Source organism: Centroberyx gerrardi, chromosome 10 (genome assembly GCF_048128805.1).
Source record: "Centroberyx gerrardi isolate f3 chromosome 10, fCenGer3.hap1.cur.20231027, whole genome shotgun sequence".
NCBI lineage: Eukaryota > Metazoa > Chordata > Actinopteri > Beryciformes > Berycidae > Centroberyx > Centroberyx gerrardi.
In genome coordinates this window covers 14,325,603-14,349,586 of record NC_136006.1, presented here as the reverse complement: position 1 = coordinate 14,349,586, position 23,984 = coordinate 14,325,603, and the positions used below count along the sequence as shown (strand labels likewise).

Sequence of the window (23,984 nt, the reverse complement as noted above, 5' to 3'; positions counted from 1 at the left end):
GGCGTTTCGGGGAGATTCGCATTGTTGAATCAACCAATGGTAGAGGGAGACGATAGTTTCCTTGGTTACAAATTTTGTCAACCCATACACTATACGGAGAGGGATACCACAAGGTAGGAAACAGTGGTTAAATGTTCACTTTACTCGCATAGCAAACATGATCCTGATGATTTAGGTATATTACAAGGCTATGTAACATTTTCTGTTCAGTTTATTTGTTACACTATACAGTATCTCCCTTTATCTGGCTTCTCAAATGTAGGCCTAACTTTAGACCACAGATCATAAAACTACGGCTCCTCCTTGATTCTTCTCTGTTACTGTATCAAGTTTTCTACCTCTGCCTTCCCTCAAGGAGAAAATAGACGAGGCTGCAGTACGCATCCCAAGGTCTGCATGTCTTTCTCAAGTGAGGATGATCATCCCATGAAAATCAGCTACTACTGTTAGGCTGCTATGCTATTATGCTCTGAATCCTAACCGTAGGCTGCCATTGGGTGTTATTACGAAAAAATATCACCTTGTGCTGTGATGCAAAAAAAAGCTTTTATGTCTGCTGGCGACGTGAGCGAGCAATAGCAATTATCTCCAATGAGTCCAGAACAGGGCGTCAATTCTCATTTCATTCATAGATGAAATGTCAAGCCATTCCTGCATATTTCACACCCAGCACATCTTAACTGACACAGGCTTTATGTGGCAAGAATTGTCAAACCTACAAGCCAAAAGAAAGGCACAATTAATGTGCTATGGTATGGTGGCTGGAGTATCCAAAGAGACAATCATATACATTAAGGGAATTAATTATAATTCCCTATGGCTCTGGCCTCAACGCCCTCTTTTATACCCAGCATATGGAATTGATTATGACATTAGAGTACATTATAATGACAGTCTTTAGCTGGGAAACTGTTTCTGTATCCCATGTCATTTTAAACAGAATGACGGTAAGAATGGGTAAATAAAGGATTAATTCCAGGGCAGGGTGTTCATTTCACTTTATACATTTAAAGTGAACCAATGTCATTCCACAGCCAAACAAGATAGACCCCAGAGATGTTCCAGCATATCTGATCACACTGGGTGCACCATCTGTCTCCGACTGTTCTTCCCAAACACACAAACCTGTAGAGATAGTAAGAATTTGGACAATATTCATGCAAAGTCATGCAGACCTTGACAGTGAAATGTTTTTGGGGACCTTCTGTAATGGGTATTATCTTTTGTTTTTATGTCCTTTAGTCTAGTGCTAATCCTTTGTATGAGCTCAGTAAAGCAAGGTGAAATGTTGGACTTTTTTTTTTTATCAAACTTTGCACAGCCTCTGTATTTTTCATACACTGTTTTCTTTTTTGCATGTACCATACAACATTTACATATTCATATGCAGCTTTGCAGTGATGAGTGGAAGGGATCTGCGTGCCTTCATCACAAACTACAGAGCAGAAGATGTGGGTAGGTCAGTGGTAATTGGATCTGAGACATTGCTTGTGACTTAATGGCCCTTTGGCCCGTTGCTCTTTTGAACAGATTTGACCTGAAGTCCTCGTGTTATGAGATGCTGAATTCTCAATGTACTGTCAAGACTTTGATGCTGTTGTCAGAGGCAGCATTGCTTGTGTTTATTCACCTGCCCCCTTGAGTCACAGCTGAACTACTCAACAAACTGTCTGACATAGTTTGCCTTCTGCTCCTCTCCTCTAACTCCCCCATGCTGAAATTTCCCCACTGAATTGCCCATACGATCCATTAGGGCTCAACATGTGCTATTTCTCTGTCTCTCTATTTTTTATTTTTTTATTTTTGCTGTAGTCAGCATAAAGACTTTTCCCCAGACATCAAAAGTGATGAGATTTTCAACAATTTCAATGATCCTAATTCAACCATATCATTTGCTTTCATCCATGCAGAAAAACTGACACTGCGGATGAAAGATGGTCTTGGCAGCTCAAAGTACAAACCGGCTGAATATGAAAGACTACAAGCCGTTGTGGAAGTCAAGCGTCAAGAATCTGATGTCATTGGACAGAAGGTAGATATGGTCATTATCAATATCGTGGCTGTGCTTGTAATAGCATTGTAATTATCACATCAGCAATTGTTTTCACATCTTATAACATAGTGATTTAGCAGCAGATGAAGCAGAATGTGCAGCAACACTTTGGTATAGGTGTTTTTCCAGAGAGCAAACAGTCTTCATTACCCACCATTACCTGCTTATCTGGGAAGTGCTTGGCCTGATAATGACCTCTGATATCAAGGGTGTGAAGTGATAAAACAGTACATCTCCAATGGTCGCAGCCTAGCACCAGTTCTTTCTCTCTCCTTCTCTCTCCCTCTCTCTCTCCCCTCCCCTTCTCTCTCACTCACACACACACACACACACACACCCACACATTCTACGAAGGGATTTCATTCCATATAAAACACACAGTCTATTACATAACCCTCATGATTTGTCCAAAAACATTAAACAGAACAGAAATATCACTGCCATAAAGAATAGCAATGGCAGTTTCATGAATATGCATTAGGCTGCCTGGGGTTCTACCATAAAACTGTTTGAAGTTCATAGTCTCCCGTCTCTCTGAATCTGAGCAGAGCAAGAAGTTAACGCTAGGGGCAATGGAGATTAGGCTGTTAGACCTGCGGTGTTTTAATTGGTAAACTGTGGCAGGAGCTTTTTAGTATCTCATTACGGTTGCCCATGGCTTGTTCCAATCCTGCTCTCTGCATGGACTAGATAAGACAGGCTACGTTTGCATTCGGCCGCCCCGCTGAAAGGCAGGCTCTCTGTGCATCTCCCAATGGTGATAGAGGGTAAATAAATGACCATGAGTCGCCGCAGGCACGGGATCAGATTTGCTCTCTAGGAAGGGGCTGGCAGCATTTTCCGCTGTAGATACTAGAACCTTTAAATGTTGCTTCATGATAAGATACCTCGGTTAACAGCACTGTAAAAAGGAATGTGTGTGTGTATCTGTATTAGGGGATTAGGAGGTGCATTCACTGAAATTAGTGGCTACAGTAAAATCATTCAACATTGAACATTCAACAAACATTAGAGGTATATGTGTAATTCTGTTTAAAGGTTTAGCAACAAAACAAAATGACACAAGGGGCTTAAACGCTGCATATTACCAAATTTTTTCACTTGATACTGTTCATCAGGACTAAAACACCCCATGTTTCACACATGTTATTACTAAAGCACTTCGGCCCATTATAAATCAGAAAAATGTGAAAGTGCACCACTGAATCACATTGTATCATCCCGCGGGTGACTCTTCACTATATAATTGCTGTATTTTTAGGTGAGGTTTTCTATTGTACAATTATCTGAGCCAGTGGCCTGTGTAAAAAAACACTGATAGAGGACAATGAAGCGCTGCATTGAGAGAGCTGTGAAGGAGGGTCTTGTTCTTTCGTGATGAAAAAGGCAAATAAATGAGAGTAGATTAAGACTTCTACCCCCTCCATCTCCCCTGCTAACATGCCTCATGCGTGCCCTGCATGTTCTACTTGATTATTTTAATTTGCTGTTTTTTTTACTGTAATGTTTTGTAACAGTGATACTGTTTCACTTGAATTCCCTGAGATTATGAGCGTCTCAAAGTCAATATTTCAAAGACAGAGCCGCATATAATGACTGAACCAAATGCCTGAATAACATTTTCCCCTGATGTGCAGAGAGGGAGGGAACAATTTACCCTTGACTATAAGATAAGAACACGACCTACTTAATGTTTCAGGATATACAATACCACCTCATTAACCCACAACACTAATTTACTTTCTCTATGCTATACCTTCCTTATGTTTTTAATGGTGCAGGTAATCAGCGCATCAAAGCACTTCAGATTTAGATATGTCTAGATAAACATAATTATCTGTAGCGGGAAATAATTGTCATCAAAAAGCAAACAAAATACTTATTACACAGGGAGTTTGCAGGGGTACCTAACTATGTGGGAACCACACGTTTTGCTTGGTTTTTCTGTGCAACTTCCAGTTCCAGGGAAAGTGTTTATTCATGCTCTGCACTAATCCTTGTCTCATAGGTTCAGAGGACTCTGTGTGCAGCCAAGGCGACCAAGGAGAGCTCCGTACTCCGGCAGCACAGACAGGTGTGGAGCAGAGAGTACCCCAGGCTGGCAAAGGCTGAGTAAGAGCCCCCCATTACTCCCTCCCATTATCCACTGCAGTTTTCTGAATCTGCAATTACACCGCACAGCCATCTCACTTAAGTCCCATTCAGGAAACTGCATCCCTATGAAAAAAAAGAGGGCAAAAGAAAAGAGAGAAAAGTAAAGCAAAAGAGAAAGACGAATCAGGGAGAAAATATGCCCCTGTAAAATTGGAGATGGGAGATTTAAGATGGTTTTCTTGTGATAATGACATTGAATATGGGTAGGAAAGGGAGAGAAACAGAGAGAGATGGGGAGTTAGAGCTGTGTGGAGAGGGAGGGGTTAGTTTTACTGAGTGGAGGAGCTGTAACACTTTTTCCTCTGTGTGCTGAGACAGAGGCGTGGGGCTCGGGCCCCAACGGTGTCATGCGTCGTGAAGTGAGAAGGGCAGCACTAGCTCTGGGGTGCAGCGTGTTGGCTGCGTAATGACTGTGTCTGAGCCACCCAAGGTTAATGGTGTACACAAGCGTGAGCTTCAGTAATGAGCCTAGTCATAAAGATGTGCTACTGCTGCCAATACTCTACACGTATAGCCAGATAAACTACCTTAGCATTCATTAGCCACCATGCTATATAGGAGAGAGGCAAGTTTGTTTCTATGGTTACTCTCCTTTTATTTACACTCGGCAAATGCAAAAATGTGGGGGAATGTAGTTAAATACATATAATGTAATGTAATGCACTTTTGTCTTATTCCATGCTACAGGGAGAAGGCCGAGAATGACCTGCATGATTTTCTAGGGCAGATAAAGCCAAACAGCAGAACAGACACGGCCATCTTCTCACTTCAAGATTATGGTAGGCTACATCCCCCGTATTTAAATAGTAACTGTACAGTATCACTAACACCATCAGTCTCCACTGTGTTTCTGAGTACCATGCTAACGTGTGTGTATATATGTGTGTGTGTGTGTGTGTGTGTGTTGCTGATTAGAACTGGTCCTAGAGAGGGAGCGAGAGGCATTTAGGATCGCCACAGTGGAGCCTGTTCATCAGCTCAGGGATGACCTGTGCTTCAGACTGGGTGAAGTACAACATCAGCTGCTCACTGCCCATCCATCAAACTGGGAACAAGTACTACAACAGGTAACTGTGTGGTATGAAATAAAGACCTGTCTGTTTGTCCAGGGCTGGAAAACACAGTAACTTCTATAAAGACGATGGCCTCAGCTGAGCTTCTAGAAGGGTAGCGGGATTTCAGATGCTATCACAGGGCTACATCAATATAAGCTGTTGTTGGCTGAGAATAGATTGATATAGATTTTTGCAGCATCTGGATTGAAAAGTAAAACCGTTCAGCTTTTGAGAATAGTTGGGCCTTAGCTTGCCAGGAACACACAGCTCGCAACTTATATCCTTGGCTCTTAGTGAACCGTTTGGCGGTATTTTATCCCTTCAATACACTTAAAGCTGTCTGCAATGAATCTTTGCTGTGCTCGCTCTCTACAGGTACCAAAATAATAGAGCCTATTCTGCAGATCCAACAGAGAGTTGAAATAAATCACACTCCTGCTTGCTCACACAAAGGTCTCAGCTTGTTGCAGGGCTGTATTCACTCTTCATGAATCTGTTGTTTGTTAGATATCCCCAGTCCCTAAGTCACCATCTTAAGTTAATTCTGCCTTTGACTCCCAAAGGCTTTTTTTCATGGTCTGGAAATGAATGGTGAGATTAAGGAGAGGCAGGAGGGACGTCTTTGAAAGCAGACCGTACTGGGGAATGAACTGTCTGCCAGCCATTTTGTCTCTCCTGTGTGGCTCGCTCATGCTTGCTTTTTTCCCATGGTCCCCCCCTTCTCTTTCAGGCCAGTCATGCTGGCCCACACAGCCCCTGCCCACCTGAGTGCATGGCCACAATAGGGAAGCCTCCATCCATGCTGCCTCTTCTTTCCTTTTTCTTTTTCTTCTCATCTTTTGTCTGTTTTTCTTTGTCCCTGATTTTACTTTGCTTTGTTTTGCTCGCTCTCTTTTACTCACAACAAATCAGAGGGATGCTTTTCAGATCAAGGCTCCTAATTACAATTCCATTCTTTATTGACTTGTCTGTGTGTTTTAAATTAATCTGAGCCATTTTGTCTTTAAACCGAAGTGAATGGGTGCTAATAGGTGCTACCCTACATTAGAGATTCAAAAGGTAAAAGATAATGACAAATTTACCTCATTCTGTCACTGGCTACTGAGGACTCTGGAAGCTTTTGACAACCTACACTATCATGTTTCCAACATTTTGCCATTAGAATTTGATTTCAAGCTGAAACTTTGGGAATGGTTTTGTGCAGTATATAACACTATTAATTACATAACATAAATTACATTAATAATAAATAAGCCTTAGCATTTGTTTTACTCTACTTGGAGTATCATATGGGCGGAGTTTACAACATCAATTTAGAGGAACATCAAGCAAGTTGTCAATCACCACAAAATTTACTAAATAGACTTTCAAATACCTTTCCTGTAAAATAATTATTTGAAAATTCCATTTTATCCAGGTCTGTTATTACCAAGGCAAAGTCGCCATAGTGCCTTGGTCTTTAAGAGCCCAATTTCTATCAGACGGTTCCCTGCTGAGCAACCTCATTTCTGCCCCTTGTTTCTGTAGTTTATATCCACAGTCCTAAAATGCAGAAAGCTCTCAATATCATTGGGGTGTCATGATTGAAATCATGATTGAAGTCTTCAATATTCCATGGTTTTCAGAAACGGTGCCTTTGAATTGGCAGACAGGGGTGGGGGTCCCATCTTTACAAAAGGGGACCAGAGCATGTGCTCCAACTCTCGAGGGTTCACACTGCTCAGCCTGACCAAAAAAAGTGAATTCCATTAAAGATCTCCATAGAGGAGTAAAGGCAGCACCTACATCAATTAAGAATCAAAAGGACGGATTATTTACATTGCACTAGTTTACTGAAGGGCACACAACCATTACAAAACACTAAGGCGTTTTGGCTCTTAAGCCTTCACTAGAGTCCAGGACTAAAATGCACTTGGGTGTAGTGTATTCCAGCCAGTACTGGAAAAGAGATTTAGGAGGAACAGTATAGATTTTGTCTTGGTTGTGGAACAGCGGACCAGCTTTTGACCCTCTCACAGATAATTGAGGGGTCAATGGAGTTTGCTAATCCTGTCTACATGTGATTTGTGGATTTGGAAAAGGCCTACGTCCATGTTCCCCCAGGTATCCTATGGGAAATGCTGCAGGAGTATGGGGTGCCAGGGCCACTGCTGCAAGCCATTCGCCCCCTATTCACTCTGTGTTTACATTCTTGGCATTAAATCATGCTTGTTCAAGTTGGGAGTCAGGCTCGGATAAAGATGTGTCTTGTCCCCTGTTCTGTTTGTGACATTCGTGGACAGGATATCAAGGCAAAGCTGAGGTCTGCAGAGTGTCCAGTTTGTCAACATTAGGGCGGCATCTCTGCTGTTTGCAGATGATGTCGTCTTTTGGGCCTCATTAGACTGTGATCTCTGATGCGCATTGGAGCAGTTTGACAGTTTGACAGCTGTGTATGTGTATGTGGTCGGGATGAGGGTCAGCACCTCCAAATCTGAGGCTGTGTTTCTCTCTTGGAAAAAAGCGGACTGTCCCATTTAGGTGGAGAGAGAACAACAGCCCCAAGTGCAAGAGTTCAGGTATCTCAGGGTCTTACTCATACTCTTACTAAAAGGGCTCATGAGACTGACCATCAGTTAGGTGCATTGACTGCAGTAATGTGGGCTTTGTATCGGACCGTAATGGTAAAGAGAGAGCTGAGACACAAAGCAAAGCTCTTGACACCATCTGACCACTCAACACTGGAATGATAAGATCTTGTGTTGGACAGAAAGAGTCACTTTTTTGCAACTGCTTTGTAGCATCATCTATAGATTCACTGTTCATTCATTTCATCTGTATGGATAAGAGTAGCACCATTGCCTCTAATCTTTATGTTCCTTTTGTAAACACCACAGAGAAACAGATCTAATTATTCGCTATGCATCAGTGTCTCCATTTCTAACAAGCTGTTTTTCTCCTTCTGAATATCAGGGAGGAGGGCACAATTACTGATTACTTGCTATTAGTGAATCACTCTGATGATAAATGTTTCTGATTTCAGGCGACGGAGAAAACAGGGATATCTGAGCTTTACCGATGACTGTGATCATTCAATTGATTTGAGGAGACAGAGCATTACTAGTGGGGGAGAGGTTGTTAGGGTAGATTGCTATGATGCCTCCAGACTCCCTTGTGTATTCCTACACAGTCCCCAATTTGGTTAGGCTCTGGGAATTTCATCAGAGAGCCTTCCCCAAAGCATTATGGAGAAAATCATTATCAGAGAAAATATTACTCATTCCTTGATAGTAAGGACAAGATGTGGAATTGGTTTGCCCAGAATATTTTAGTCCATGTGATACTGCTTCACAGAGTGAAGGGTAATCTGACAGTTCATGCCTGTTCTGCTTTCTTTTCCCTCGGCAGCATAAGGTCAAGCCGTGCTCCTGCCATGTCTGTTTTCCGGGCCTCACTCCAGGACTGCTTTCTTACAGTTTTATCCTTTAACCGCCAGGTAAACTTTGTGAAAGACCAGCAGGATGACATCACTGAGAAACTTCATGCAGAGTACCTGGCCTTAGAGGAACAGATCACTGCTCAAGGCTTGGAGGTAAGTTTCTCTGGGCTGGTTCAGAATATCCTCCTTTTTCAGCCTCCTTCAATCACCAGGTTAGACTTCCATAGTCATGTAGCTTGAGCCCTCGTCCGATATGTTTTAGCTGAAACAATGATTGCTTACTGCACTGTGTCACAAGGGCACACCAAGGTAAATGTCTAAGCATACTCAAAGACGACCATATTGTCTCGTGCAGGACTATCTTACTAGTACTACAGACAATCTGGTGAGCGTAGAGCAAATTCCAGAGGAGGTGTTGGATTCAGACTGCCCCTACCCAGAGCTGAAAGACTCCCTGGTCCAGGCCTTCCACCTCCTGTCAGAAAGGTGCCAGAGCAGGCTGCAGAGTCTCCGAGAGCGTCTCCAAGGAATGGACAGGTAGGCTTGAGGACTACTGAAGCTCCACTCTGATTACACTCTCGCTTCCTTCATCAAATGTGGAAAATGTAATGATTTCCCCTGCTAATATGAAACAAGAGAATGATGACAATCACTTCAGTATCTTGCTCAATCTCAGCCAATAGAGGGATCTAATCATCTGTACAGTCATCCATTTTGGCAAAAGAGAGCAGGGTAGATGAGGATGAAAGATGAAAAACTCAGCATGACGTTGACAGCATAACAGCACAGGGGGATTTCTCTCCCTAGGGAGGCAAGCTGCTGAACAAGTCAAGTCACACGCACCAGGAGGTTGATTATATCAATGTTTCATAGTTTATTCATACCTTGATGTTTATTTTCACATCTCCTCTATACAGCACTATGAACTGAATGAATAATATGCATTTTATCATTGTGTGCACGCCCATGCAATGAGCGATGTTAAGTGAAAGGAAATAGTTACAGTCATAATATTAATTTTGTTTTGCTTTATGGCAGTGATCATATATTTTCTGGGTTGGACCTCTGTCCAATCTGTTTCAGGTTCTGTGGCTGGTGTGCAGATGACCACCTACGCTTCCAGCTGACAGTGGGCCAGTACGCTCATGACATGCCCAACCGCAGAACGCTGTACCTGGACATGCTGCAAAGACTCTTCCCTCATAAAACCAGACAGGAGCTGGTCAGTAGTTTGTCATAGTTTGATGATGCGTGTAAAATGCATTAAAGAAAATTGTTTTAGTGAACAGATTGTAAATAAAGTTAGAGTAGACATACTGGGAGGCATGTACACAACTAGGCATGCACTTACACACACACACACACACACACACACATACACACCTCTCAGTCTAACTGTTCTCTCTCTGTCTGGTATCCATTTCACACACAATGTTGTCGACACATCACAGGCACAAACACACACACAGACCTTTTAGCTTTTCTCTCTGACTGTCATACACACATCTCACACAAACACAAAACACACGCATGGACACACGCACGCACACACACACACACACACCGCTCCACCACACAATGCAACTCCGTTTTCCCAGTCTGTAGCACCCATGTAGTGTGAGTCCCAGGCTCCCTGGTCACTGTAGCTCAGTAGTATGAACAAAGCAGACAGACAGATGAGACTGGGCAATGATCCGCTCGGCGGGCTGCAGGATGTGCCGCGTCACCCGCTGTGGACAACTCCCTCACGCCACTGCCTGGCATTGCCATGACAACCCCCCCCCCACCACCACCACACACACACACACACACACACACACACACACCCCACACCTCTCTCACCCACACCCAGAGACCTGTCCTCACATCAGTTCCAGTTGGGTGCTGCATTTAGAGGTATGGTCGTTCGGCCTCAGGTCGGCTGTGAGAAGGAGAGCCGTGTTTCTCAACACTCTTTCTCTATACTTTTCACTTTCCCATAAATAGACCCAGAGTCGATGGAGTGCTGACTCTACCTAATTCAGCTATTAGTCATAATTAGTTTGGCTCGCGTGCTGCGGATAATCAGTCTGAATTGCAGATGGGATTGCCGAAACCCCATTTATGAAGTGCATAAACACTGTTCTGATGTCAGTATATGGAAAAAGGTATTGATTTCCTAATGTTTTTGTTTTTGGGCATAGGTAAATTTATGATCTTAGATGAGTTTTCGATTTTAGGATAACTGAAATATAAGTTAAGCTCAAAGGATGATCCACCAGTAGAACAGTGACTTCTGTGCCCGTGATTTGTCTAATTGCTCCATTAGACATAATGGACGAATGACGAATCCTGTCAATTTAGTCTGTTTGGCAACAGTATGCTTTTGGCAGATATGTCCCTTGTATGGGTTTGGGGAAACATAATTGCCGTTGCTCATGCATACAGACATATGGGTCCATTGTAAGTTCTAATAGTTATCACATGAATTATAGAAGTCATATTATTATTCGTTTCTGTGGAGTCAGTATGTCTTAACTCTAAGCTTCTCTTTTGTTGGGTTTTCAATTAGAGCACTGGAGGCTGCTACTGTGTAAGCCTTAACAGTTTTTTGCTCAACTTCCATCCAGTTCAATCCGCATTCAATCATTTCGGCAGCAGGGCCGAGATCCGCCTTCACTCCATTTCGGGATGATGACATCATTTTCTGCCGCTGTTGTCAGTCTTCTTCAAATTCCAATGCAAGATGCAACGGTGCTGTTTCATAGCTGGATAGCAGGGGAGACATATTACCGCAGTTAATGGGTTTGACCAGTATAACAGCTCAAAGCCTTGGTGATAAATCTCCTCCTGTGTTCTCCTCAATTGCCAGCATTGCCCATTGTTTTGAACATTTTCCCATTTTTGTAGGTCCTAAGGCACAAAGTGAAAAAATACGTCGAAGTGCTTAAAAGGCTGCCCCGCTGCTTTGATTGTGCAGACTTTTAATTTAACACAGTCATTTCAAAAGCATGGCTACAAGGACAGAGAGAGCCCTTTTGGGAGTTTGACATTGAGCTTCCTATAAGCGTTGATTTTGTGAAATTGTCATTTCAGTTTCTTTCTCTGACCTTGCCAAGAAATATTTAAAGAAAAGAAGAGCAGAAAGAGACTGTTTTGGGTTTGATTGGATGATGATAACGTCTGACCTTATTTTGCCCTCTGAATCCATAGCTATTAGAATAAGATGCTTCTGATTTCTTACACTAGCTTGTCAAGTCATGACCTCCAATCACATTGCCACTACATATCACTGTCGCAACAAAATACCACTTGATATGTAGACTTGTGTGGAATGCAGTAGAATCAACTTGTGATGATCTCTGTCAGATGGTGCTATCCTCCATCCTGTAAGAGTGGAGTACGCCCCCTGCTGGATGAGGCACATTATTGTCTATTATGATCCTGTTGATGAGCTCATCATAACAAGATGTGGGAGGCCAATTGACTGCCACAAGGATTTGATAGTAATGCCCTCATAATGTTCCATGGCAATAGTGGAAATAATTCATAGCTTTAACCTTTTTTGACTGGCTCCAGGCAGACATTTTTATTCTCTCCCTTTTGTACGGCTCTCTCCTCATGGAGACAGCACTCTGCAGGGGAATGTGGATGCAGCAGCTGAACTAATAGTGTCGTGCCACTTTAAGAGTGCTTTCTGTAAGTGTGCACTGCACACACGCTGCAGTGGATGCCTCCACATATGTAATGTATTGGCTTACATGCATGCACACCTGTGTGCAAACACACATGCATGTCATGTGCAAACATGCAAGCGTGCATACACACCACACACACATGCACACACATTGTGTGTCCATGCTCACAAACTTTTAACAGAGCAAAAATGGCAAGGGTAGTGAAGGAGAGGGTGAGAGAGTAAGTGAAGAACAATGGACGGTTCTTCCTCAAGTTCTAAAGTTGTGCATTAATAAACAGGATTTGCTCGACTGCCTCTGGCACTTCTGTTCCTCTGGCAGGTCTGTCAGCTCACTCATTTTCAATAAAACCAGTCAGCCGTCTAATGCCTTCCCACCGTCAGTTAGCCGCTATTAGCCCATAGATGAATATCATTCCCTCCGTTCCAATAAAGCAGCCAAGTGATGCTGCCTCTGTGAGCGCTGACACAATGATGAATAGCTACAGGCAGCCCTCACACAGAACAGAACTGTTTTCCTTCAGGACATTTCACAGCCAGGAGAGAAGGTCCATTTTATACAGCAACACACCCACAGCCAGATCTGACACAGACTGTTTCCTTATAAATTTTGGTCATGCTGTCATTATAGTATACAGCATATCATCAAGGCATCTTTATGGAGTTCTGTTTGCATGCCATCAGTTTGGCACAATGCTATATATAACACAGTACAGCAGGATCTGCCATTTGGGCCGCAGTACCTGACTGATTATGAAGGGGGCGCCCCGTTGGCTCACCGAGTAGAGCGCGTACTATAAGGCTCAGTCCTTCCCGCAGCGACCCGGGTTCGAATCCGGCCCACGGTCATTTGCTGCATGTCCTCCCCTCTCTCTCTCCCATACCTTCCTGTCTCTCTCTCCCCTATATATCTGTCAATAAAGCATGAAAAATGCCTAAAAAAAAGAAAATGACTATGAAAACTGACGACTTCAGAAATTCAGTAACACCTTTGTGTCACGCAGCAGGCAGACAATGACCTCCATCAATCTTGCTCTTCCAGACGGAGCATGAACGTATCTGGGACTGGCAGCGCTTCAGCCAGGCACAGCTGAGAGTGGTGGCCCAGAGCTGGCAGCGGGACCAGGAAGAGCTGCTGGCCAGAGCCCTGGTCACCCTGGAGGAGGCCAGGCATGCCCACAAGGAGGAGCTGGAACTCCACAGAGACCGGCAGCACCAGCAGGACATCTGCTCACATCTCAGAGACAAGGTTAGTGGAAGTCTGTCATAGGCTTTTTCATAGCAGCATCTCAGAGTACGCAGTAACTTAGGATCCTATCCAGCGGGTGTACTTTTACATCAACGTTTGTCACATTCTGCAGAAACTGTTCCAACCTTATGAGACATTATGGCTCAAAGAAGCACTTAATTATGTTGGCAGTTATGCCACAGTCCTGTGCCTACAGCCCATCTTTAATTCCATCAGGAGCTGGATCTATAACTTTAATATTATACTTGCTCATTGTTCTGCAGCTTAGCCAGTATACAGTCTCTATTGTCTACTTCTCTACACTTCTTATTTATATGGTACACTGATTCACATCAGCTAGTGGCTTGGACAATATGGAACTGGTTTCCAGGATATTTACTGCCCTTATCCCTTCCTCAGAAGTCCACAAGGAGGGTGTGTAGAGGTGTTAGTTGTTCTGAGAGATCGGTAGAGAACCAGACAGACGGCAGCGTCTGCCTGCCTGCCCGTGTATATCTGCTGACTATGCTGCAAATTACGCCAGCCTGCCTGCCAGCATCTCACGCTTTAGCTGCCACTTGGGATGGGCTGTGAATGCAAACAAGCTAATAAGGATGGCCTTGTCTTGCTAACATGATGTAGCTGTCTCTGAGGGGTGTGTGTTTGGGTTCGCACAACAAACAAGTTACTCACACGAAAAAATCCCCATGTTATTATTGCAGTACAAGTCAGAATTAGCTTTGCCTGCCAGTTTGTTGATGAACAAGTGGTACTTATGTTCTGTGGCTGGTCTATGGCTGTTATGAGGGATCAGAAGGGCTTTTAGCTGATTAGATAAGAAGACACCCTGACCTACTGAGTTAGGGTTAGTGTGGGTCAACACCACTGATATATAGCTGTATTTCACAGGCTAGTTTTCCTCAAATAACAGGACATAAAAGCTTTAGGGGCAACACGGTCACTCAGTTTCCTCTGGGTGTTCCAGTTTCCTCCCACAGCCCAAACACATGCAGGTCAGGTGGATTGGAGATGCTAAATTGCCCACAGGTGTGATTGTGATTATGTTTGTCTATCTGTGTTAACCTGTGATCGACTGGTGGCCTGTCCAGGGTGTTTCTCTGCCCTTTGCCCAATGCATGCCGGGATAGGCTGCAGCCCCCATGTGACCCTGAACAGGAATAAGCAGCTAAAGAAAATGAATGAAAAAGCAGTCATCGCAGGTCAAGCCAAGTATGTTTTAAAACAAAATAGCAAGGTTGCTGCTGGGATCTCTTGTCAGGTCCCTATGCAAGTTGGGACAGTGGGAGCATAAGACCATATGACCGTAAGAGAACCAATAAACCAGGATTTCTGTTCCTCTGTCAACCATGTGGCACCTATAAATTTTCTTTCACTTGTTGCATCCGTGCACAGTAGTCGATTTTTCACATCTGTGTGCTCATGTCCTGTCATGACATTAGATTTGTGTGAGTAACCAATTTTCTGTGAAATACCTAATTTCAAGCATTGTCTTAAGTGAATCAGTCATTTTCAACCCCACATTCACATGTTCTGTGAGTGTACTGTGTGCATATTTGAGTATGTGTGTAGAGCCGCAGATGGACGCCTGTTTCCATCCAATCTTTCCTTCCATTGCCTTTATTATCCCAGCGCAGCGACACATCGGGGATACAAGATGGATTATCCTTCCATTGAATCTGCTTCTTTTAATGCTTTGTTTCTGCAGCTGCTGCCTCCACAGCACCACAGCGTCTCTCCTGAATCGACCATGATTTATCCACCCCCCCCTGAAATCAACTCTCTTTCTACACTCTTATTTTATTCCTATTTCATTATGTGTACTGTATGCTTTGGTGGAAGACTGACATTGGCTTGCAATGTAGCTGGCAGGTCACTCCTAACAAAATTTATATTTCATGGAGAATTCAGAGTCACCATCATGACTCATATCTTGAGATGTCCACTCTCATTTTTCCAACTTTTCTTTTCAACATTGTATTTTGTACACATTTTTTATTTTATTTTATTGCAGAGGGACATTTTAGTTTACTAATCTAACTCTGACTCACTTGCAATAGTTTTCACCAAGGTTTGTTGGTTTAAGCTACAGTATTTTTGTAATGGTGAGACAATAAAAGTCATGAAGGTATATGTGGCACATAAATGTCTTACCAGTTCTATTTTCTATCATAGTGATTATGCAAATAACCACCTTCCAAACCTCCTCTCCTCTGTGGCACCCTGGGGTCAGGTGAGAGCCTGCTGGTGGAGGTAAAAGGCGATTTTGGGCCTATGCTGGTCTGGTTCTGACCTCATTAGGAACTGGGCTGTGTGCTGCCAACCCACTGAGCTCTCTTCTCAGGGATGTGCAGTACAGTGGGAAGGAATCCAGTGTAAATGATTTCGGTAGTCAAATCGAACCCCTCTGCTTTGAAGGGCAAGTCTGTCACACAGACCAGGACTGGAGATCTGGCCCATGGCTTCCCCCTGAGGACCACACCTTGGGCATCCAGCACAGATGGCTGTGGCTATGGCTGGATCCGTCCATCTGGAAATGGATGACATCAATGACCGTACAGCATTTGTAAAGTTTCAGAGGGAAGATGCAAGGCTATAGATGCACAATATTGATTCACTAGATGGTGAAAGATAAAATGAAAGAGATGATTATAGGATAACTGGCTAGTTATTTTTCATATGTGAGATACAACTCATTTCTTTTCAATCAATTCATTATTGAAAGACAGACTCTTCGTTTCCAAATCCACTGCTATTTGTTCTACAATATTCTGGTAACTGGCTATTGTAATCAGCTCACATTGTCCTTGGTTTCGCTGTTTATTCTATCCTTTTATTCTGTCCTTGTTTTCATTTTGCCTCCCACAGATATCTCATTCTCAGACACCTTTGATGAGGTATTGTGTCTTCCACAACAGCAAATAAAGCACTGAGGGATAGCACATTATAGTGATGTGCTCAGGTGGGCAGGGGATGAGTGGGCCAGCAGGACGAGGGAGACGGGACTCATGAGAGAAAAGGAAAAAAGCATTTACACAAGAAAAGAGGCTTTCTTTTATTGTGAGAGCTCATTTTTCAGTCCCTGTTCTCTAGAGCGCTTTGCAATATCAATACCACTGTTACAGATTAACGAATGCTCGGCTGATCTGTGTATTATCCCTGCAGTAATCACAATCTACAAGTGAAAGCGGCACCTCTCTAGGCACAGTGTGTTAGCAGATCCCCTGTCACTGAGCGTTAGTGGTACTGTGTGGGAAGCCGAGTATAGCACTTCATCCCTCTGGTGGCCTGATGGACATGGCAGAGTCTCGGTAGGTGAGACTGTGCGTGGGCCACACAGAGTGCTTTAGCTGCCAGCTCTCTGAATAATTAATTGCTCATATCTGTATCATTTGTCTCCCACAATGGGCTGCACCTGAAAGGGACCTCAGGAGCCTCCTTTCTGTGCTGGCTGTGGAAATACAAACATAACTGCATGGTTTCATTTTTTTTCACCTCTTAATGGACATAAGTTCTTTTCCCTCGAAACATTCTGTAAATCACGCAAGTCATTAATGTCAGGCACTAGAGTGGTTCCACAGATGAGTGGTGCAGTTGTTAGTTTCGTTATAACATGCTGTTCCCCACTCAATCTCTCCAATTTGCCACTCTAACTTCGCCGTAAGTTATGTTACTGGATCAAGATTACTTAGCTGAAACATATTGCATGAGTTCATACCTAATCTGGTAGCTCATCTGTTATACATCTTAAGTCTGTCATTAAATGACCTGGAATGGAAACTTATTATAGTCCGCTGCCATGCCTCCGAACAGAAGACATCACGTTAACTGTGGAGTTAAATTAACAAAGGCTTTGAGCAGGCTGGGGTGTGCAGATAGAAAAGGCTATCATTCTTTTGTTATTCTGACATTTCTGCAGTCTTTTTTTGTGCTGCCATGAAAAGGGATGGTGTCCCATTTCCCATTGAATTCACGGAAAATGAGATTCCAGTGACAAATTACTGTAGACTTTACATAATGAGCATTTTAGTCTCTTTGTGCTCGCTGAAATGCCTTTTCATCTCTGCCTAAACAAGAAAGACACACAAAATCAATTCAGCAATCTGCTCTGGCTGTGTTCACACTGGAGCCATGCTATGATGATACCGCTCGGATTATCCTGTGACCTTAGGTGACCATAGACTGCACCTGTACTTTAGACTGTTTACATACACACACACACACACACACACACACACACAGAGACACACGCACGCACACACACAGGTTGTTTATACACCCCATCTCTCAAGGTTCCCAGCATCAAACACACAGGTATCTTATCTGGGCCAGGGCGGAGCTTGATTGATGGTGCAATTATGTGTGCTAGTTATCCTGGATTTCAAAAAGCCCAAAGCTTCTCCAATGTGATTTTTAACCCTCTTGTGATTATGTAACAAAGAATTTACCCATGACAGCCATTTCACATGTTGAGAAATGGTGTGACGCAAAATTGCAATCGATCAGTAGAGATGTAAAAACTGTTTTGTGCTGGTTGTTTTTGAGATGTGAATAGTTTTCCATGTATGGAGACTCTTTCTGTGCAGTTTAGGGGGACATGCTTTGCCAAGGACCATAAGTTACCAGTAGACTTTGTATAGTATTAAACATAGAAACAAATCATGTAATCTGTATTGACACAATTCCATGCCTGCTTTCTTGCTCACCTTTCTCAGCAGTGTGCATTAGCAATATTTCAATATTCAAGGAAATCGAGCATGTACTTTGAAGGCCAATCTAGTTTAATACTAATTAGAGAGAAAACACATTACACAAGGATTCATATGGCAATGCAACAACTAATTAAGTCATTTTCTCATTAGTCTTTTGTCCTCTGACTGTTGCTTCTTCTCACATAAACATTTCTCAATACCTGCAGGATGCTATGTGCAGATTAATGAAAAAAACATCTCCACATGGCAGACTGTACATCAGACCGTAGCAGATCATAATTCACATGCTGAATTCAACAGTATCCACCACATGCTAAAATGCAAATGCAACATAAAGTCAGTCTGCTAACATATTCAGTGCATTACAATTTCAACACACCATACTGAAGCCCAAACCCTGATGCAACTTAATATGAGCATTGCTCATGTCTCACAGTGTTATGGTTCGGTTTTTACTCTACGAGTAGCCTAGTATTTTCCTCATCCAGCCGACTCATCCAACAAAGCATAAGACATGAATATAACATCCTGGCATTTTAAATGTATTGATGTTGCAGAAAAAGATGCACACTAAAGCATTTTAAATTTCAGTCTGTTGAAACACTGCTAATATACTGTATGTGGCCCAGTGCCTTGTTCGAGGCCTTCAAATATATATTCACACAACAATATAATGCAACACAATATTAGAATCAGCAACAACTTACAGAGATGCACACTACATACTGACACACAAATGGAAGATGGTAAACTAATCACTACATATACAGTAGTCTATACATTAAATATCTGCACTGTCTTAAAACGGGAGAACTGTTTGATTTACAAAGAAGAAGCAGTCATGTCTCCAACCTCAACACTATTTCAAGTGACACTGGATTAGAGGCAGGATTGTCCTGCTAAATCCTCTCCCAAGCAAACGGGCAGCCAGTTGTTGGTTCTCTTCAGGCAGGCAGGCAGGCATCAAGTATGATTGACTTGATGATACTGCTGGTGCTAATGTGTGTTAGAGCACGTTAATTTGCAGTTCTCTCCTACGGGGCTTCTTAAGCTCTCCACTGATAGATCTGTGAATCTGTCTGCCTGGTCGGAATGCAACACTTCAATACCCGGCGTGCCGCAGGGAGGCTGCTGCATAACGAACCTGTCACTCACTCCCCAGCAACTGTTTGACTGTGTGTGTGTATGCATGTGTGTGTGTGTGTGTGTGTGTGTGTGTGTGTTCTAAATATGTAGACTGTTTCCAGATGTGTAGCTGGGGGAGTGAAGACAGCATTTTAAATATACTTTTTGTGTTTTTAATTGTATATTTGAGCTGAAGCTTTACATGCTCAAAACCCCGTTTATAATTTCAACACTGGATGGGCGTCAAGGTGAAAATGAGTCTGTTTTTCATTTTTACAAACCTGACTTTCTGGAATTGTGTGCATAATGCATGACCTGAGTTGCTGTACACTATAGTCTATAGTGCCTGCCAGACTAGAATAAGCCTTGTTTGTTGTAGGGTTTAACCACAAGGGGTTTTCTTTGCCATTCAGTGCTTTGTCTTGTCCTGCGGTGTTCTAACACAAACGGAGTGTGAGAGGCTGTTTTGACGCCTCCTTCAAAGTTCACACCACACTTTGGCACAATGGCACTGGGACTCAGCTGGATGTCTCTCAATGTGATTTAGTCTTTCAAGACAGCTGCTGATGGACAATAACCTGCTTTGTGTCCCCCCTCGGTGTGTACTTGTGTGTGTGTGTGTGTGTGTGTGTGTGTGTGTGTGTGTGTGTGTGTGTGTGTGTTTGTAGCTGCAGCAGTGGCGTACCCAGCAGGAGGAAGTGGCAAGGCTGGAGGCGGCTATAGCTGCCAGACGACAAGAGGAAGAAGAGGAGAGGCTAAAGAGGGAGCAGGAGAAAGAGACAGCCATCAGGTCACAGCAGAAAGAAAAAGTAAACACTTCCTCTCTTCCATCACACTGAATGTTATGCTGCCGTTGTTTCTCTTTGCAGCACTTGCCTATCTAACATCAACACTGTTTTTATACGGGTGTGTAATCTAGAAGCTGTGTAGTAACTGTGTGTTTCCCAAGACAGTTGAATAATCAACTTATTGGTGATATTATGATTAGCTTCAAGACTCATGAGGATTTTAAGGTTGCTAAGTGTTGTCAGGGAGAAACGGATTGCTCACAAACTGGTGTACACACGTGTCATGATCACTATTATATTGATTAGTATATAAGTGTGTGTGATTAGGGTTTAGGGGTTGCCATCAGTTTATGGGTAATGGGTACTCTAACCCCACCTTTGGATATCACCAAATGTTGTGTATGTGGGTGTGTTTGTGTGCGTGTGCTACGTTTTAACTTTTTGAATCCAAATGTTCACAAAGCCTCTCACCGCACTGCGATAATCAATATCCAACACAGACAAACACTGAATTGATGCATTCCTATACAAGAGATCTCCATAATCAGGTACAGCAACCTCTTTCTAGATTTGAAAGATAAACACAGTTTATTTCTAAAATAAAATCCTAATTACAACCTTATTTTTTACAAGGTTTCCAATGTGTGAATTGAAAGAAAGACATCCACCAATTAACATCACATTGTACATCAGGTTGCTTACCGACGATTTAATGGCTTCTTTCAAACGTTATAAGCACACATGGTGTGAGCAAATTGAAAGAGTATGTTGTTACAATTATCTAGGTATTTTGATTAATCAATTTAGTCCTCACAGGTATAACAACACAAGAATGTGTGTGTGTGTGTGTGTGTGTGTGTGTGTGTGTGTCCGTTTAATTAACTCTCTCCTCAGGGGTCTGCTAGGATAGCATGGGCAACCTGAGACAATCTCTGATTAATGAGAGCATTTAGTCTGCATTGGATTCCATATAATTTAGCACAATGGTCTGGCAGACATTGAAATATCATCTCATTCTCTCTATTTACACCTATCTGATTTCTGCACTGGCAGAATCAATAGGACATGAAGATCTTAGAGTTCCACGAGAGTCAAATTAGTGGGAGTGTGGCTGCTGTTCTTCTTGTTTTCGTTAACTTTTTCTAGTTATTCTTTGTAAACCTTGTTTTTTCCCCAGGTGAGACAGTTTTATTTAAAGCAGCGGAGGAGGAGGGAGATGCTGGAGAACAGGGATCAGGAGAGACTTGCCCAGCTGAGGAGCGTCATGGAAGAGCAGGCTAGGAGAGATAAGGAGAGGTGAGTGATGCACCATGGGACCTTGAGTTTTCACTGCTGCTTACTGCATCAAGGTTACTAAAGGAGAATCCAGAACCCTACATCGTCTAAAACACCTGCCTTTGTCTTAGCAGGCACGACGTTCATGTATCTGCCCTTTGACTTATGGGTGGCCTTTTGTCACTGATGTGGTGTTGCTGTACTGCACTTCTCAGAGATCATTTGGGAATCAAACAGCAGTTCTGTGACGTGTTTTTCCTTGGATTTTCAGTTGAAGTTTGAGATTCCGTAGGTGGTGCTCTTTTGTTGTCTGTTCAGCCATGGTGGCTCTTACTGCTCATCCTAACTGCTGAGTTCTTCTTCTATTTATTCCAAAGAAACCACTGTTGCTGCCTCTGGTAACATAAAATACATAATTTGCTGTGTGCCAGAGGATTTTTCCCTAGAAAGACCTACCTGACACCGGGTGTTTAGAACAGTAAATGTCGCAAATGTAAAAGCTTTCATGAACTGGGTATAGTTTGAATCGGTGTAGTGTATCATTCTGCGATAGAGAGGAGCAAAACGGAAATGTATTCCTAAGAAAAAGTCACAGATTACTACTTCAACCTGCTTTGAAATATCTCTGTTTGGTCTGACTTGCTTAGCGTTTCTCTCCAGACACTCACACAGACTGGTATTGATACCAACTATTGATGGTATTGACACCAGAGACTTTGGCCATGAGACTGAACTCGGGCAGGTATGAGAAGGGGGATCAAGAGTGGCAGAGAGAGAGATGAAACAGGCGATGAGAGAGGAGCTGCTCTCTGGCAGCTTCATAAAAACTTCTCCAGCCCGAGGGCCGGCTGTGTCAGAGAGATAGGTAATGGTGGCGGTGGCAGAGGAAGAGAAGGGCTGTTAGGTGTGATGTCCTCATCCTCTGTGCTCCCCTCAGGGTGCAGTTTCGGGAAGAGATGCTACAGCGGCGCAGGGGGGAGAGGGAGGCGCGGGAGCTGGAGCACCAGAGAGAAGAAGAAGAGAGACAGAATCGTTTGGAGGCTCTCAGAAATCAGGTGGATCATTATCTGCCCTCAGCGCTATCAGCCGCACTGATTGGGTCTGTCAGTTAAAATGACCCACTGGGGAAGACTTGGACTCTCCTTAACCGAGTTGGGGCATCACTGCCACCTTTTGGCAGTAAGTAAGAATACAATTGGACGTTATCACTATATAAATGTTTTTCCTATTTATTTTAGGTTGCGGTGGTGGCGGAGGCAGACCCAGAGAGGATGATGGGAGATACAGAGGCTTGGAGGGGTCGGCAGGGGGATGTAAATAAAGAGTTTGAGCTCCAAAAACCCCTCTACAATATTAACACATACACAGACACACAGGTGAGGCGTGGTAAGATCTAATTTCCTACAATCTTTACCTTTTGTTCTCATGATCTCACATTAACTAAAGCACTGTGACCCGATGGTAATTTGCCCAAAATCCCTTATGAGACTGCATGGCTTCTTCCCCAGTTGCCTTTGTTAGATGCAGCAGTGTATGATGTTTGGCTTTATCTTCTGACAAATACTGGCAAATGACCCAGTACAGGGAATTATGCAGCTGCTGTTATGATCAGCTGTTGGCTGATCGTAACAATGTTTGACTTAGCTAACTTTCCTCATTTTAGAGACCTTTACACAGCCTGCCTCTCAAGGCCACCCAGTCAATCAGTGTACTGTGTGCGTGTCTGGGATGTTTTGTCATCACTGTGGTGAACACATCAGTTCAGCGATTGGATATTGTGTAACGCAGGCAGTGACTAATCTTCTTCTCCAATACCAAACCGTGGGGGATTAGTAACTAATCTTGGTTCAACTGTGGAATGCATGGTAACCCATAAAATGAAATGGGGTGTGACCGTGTGTCGTCTGTAAAGTACATATCAAGGTTTTACTCACTGCTCAATTTTTACATCTGTTATCTAGATTGTGTCCGACCCAAGAGTGCGGATTGAGCAGGCTCTTCGGGACGTTGGTCTCCACCATACCCAGTATGCCAAAGAGGTCCTGTCTGGTGTCAAGCCCCCCAGGCCACCTCGACGAGACACTTTGTCCATACTCAAATTTTGACCCATGCAGGTCTTGTTTGGGATCATCTTTTCAAATCAAACCAACCCAGGTTCTATTATTGGGCGTTCCATCTTACATTTCCCACCGCAGGTTTGGCTTATATAAAACCAATTTTACTGATTTGAAGGTGTAAAATCACATATTCACTTTTTTCAGCTATAAGGTAGGCTACCAAGTGACACAGTGTACAAACAACATTGTTATCATTTATTATTGGTTTTGTATTCTACAGTGCCTCATGAGAAATATCATGCAATCTCTTTGAGCGATGTTCAACATGTCCCACAAATAAAAATGACCTCTCTGCACATTTGTCTCAATATTTATTGTTTGCTTATGTTTCCTTTAAGATGTTTGCATTTATCCTACATTGAATG

At 43.1% G+C, this 23,984-nt stretch overlaps 1 protein-coding gene across 1 annotated transcript; it reads left to right on the top strand.

Annotated features, from left to right (window-relative positions):
- The first annotated feature begins 91 nt into the window (after positions 1-91).
- LOC139923041 (coiled-coil domain-containing protein 148-like) lies at positions 92-23,820 on the top strand. Its single transcript, XM_071913726.2, has 15 exons — positions 92-113; positions 1,391-1,455; positions 1,911-2,032; positions 4,062-4,165; positions 4,895-4,986; positions 5,123-5,274; positions 8,738-8,833; positions 9,036-9,217; positions 9,764-9,902; positions 13,399-13,605; positions 20,108-20,248; positions 21,405-21,523; positions 22,440-22,557; positions 22,741-22,878; positions 23,464-23,820. The coding sequence occupies exons 2-15, from the start codon at positions 1,401-1,403 to the stop codon at positions 23,605-23,607; spliced, it is 1,809 nt and encodes a 602-aa protein (XP_071769827.2). The 5' UTR covers positions 92-113; positions 1,391-1,400; the 3' UTR covers positions 23,608-23,820.
- The last annotated feature ends 164 nt before the right edge of the window (positions 23,821-23,984 follow it).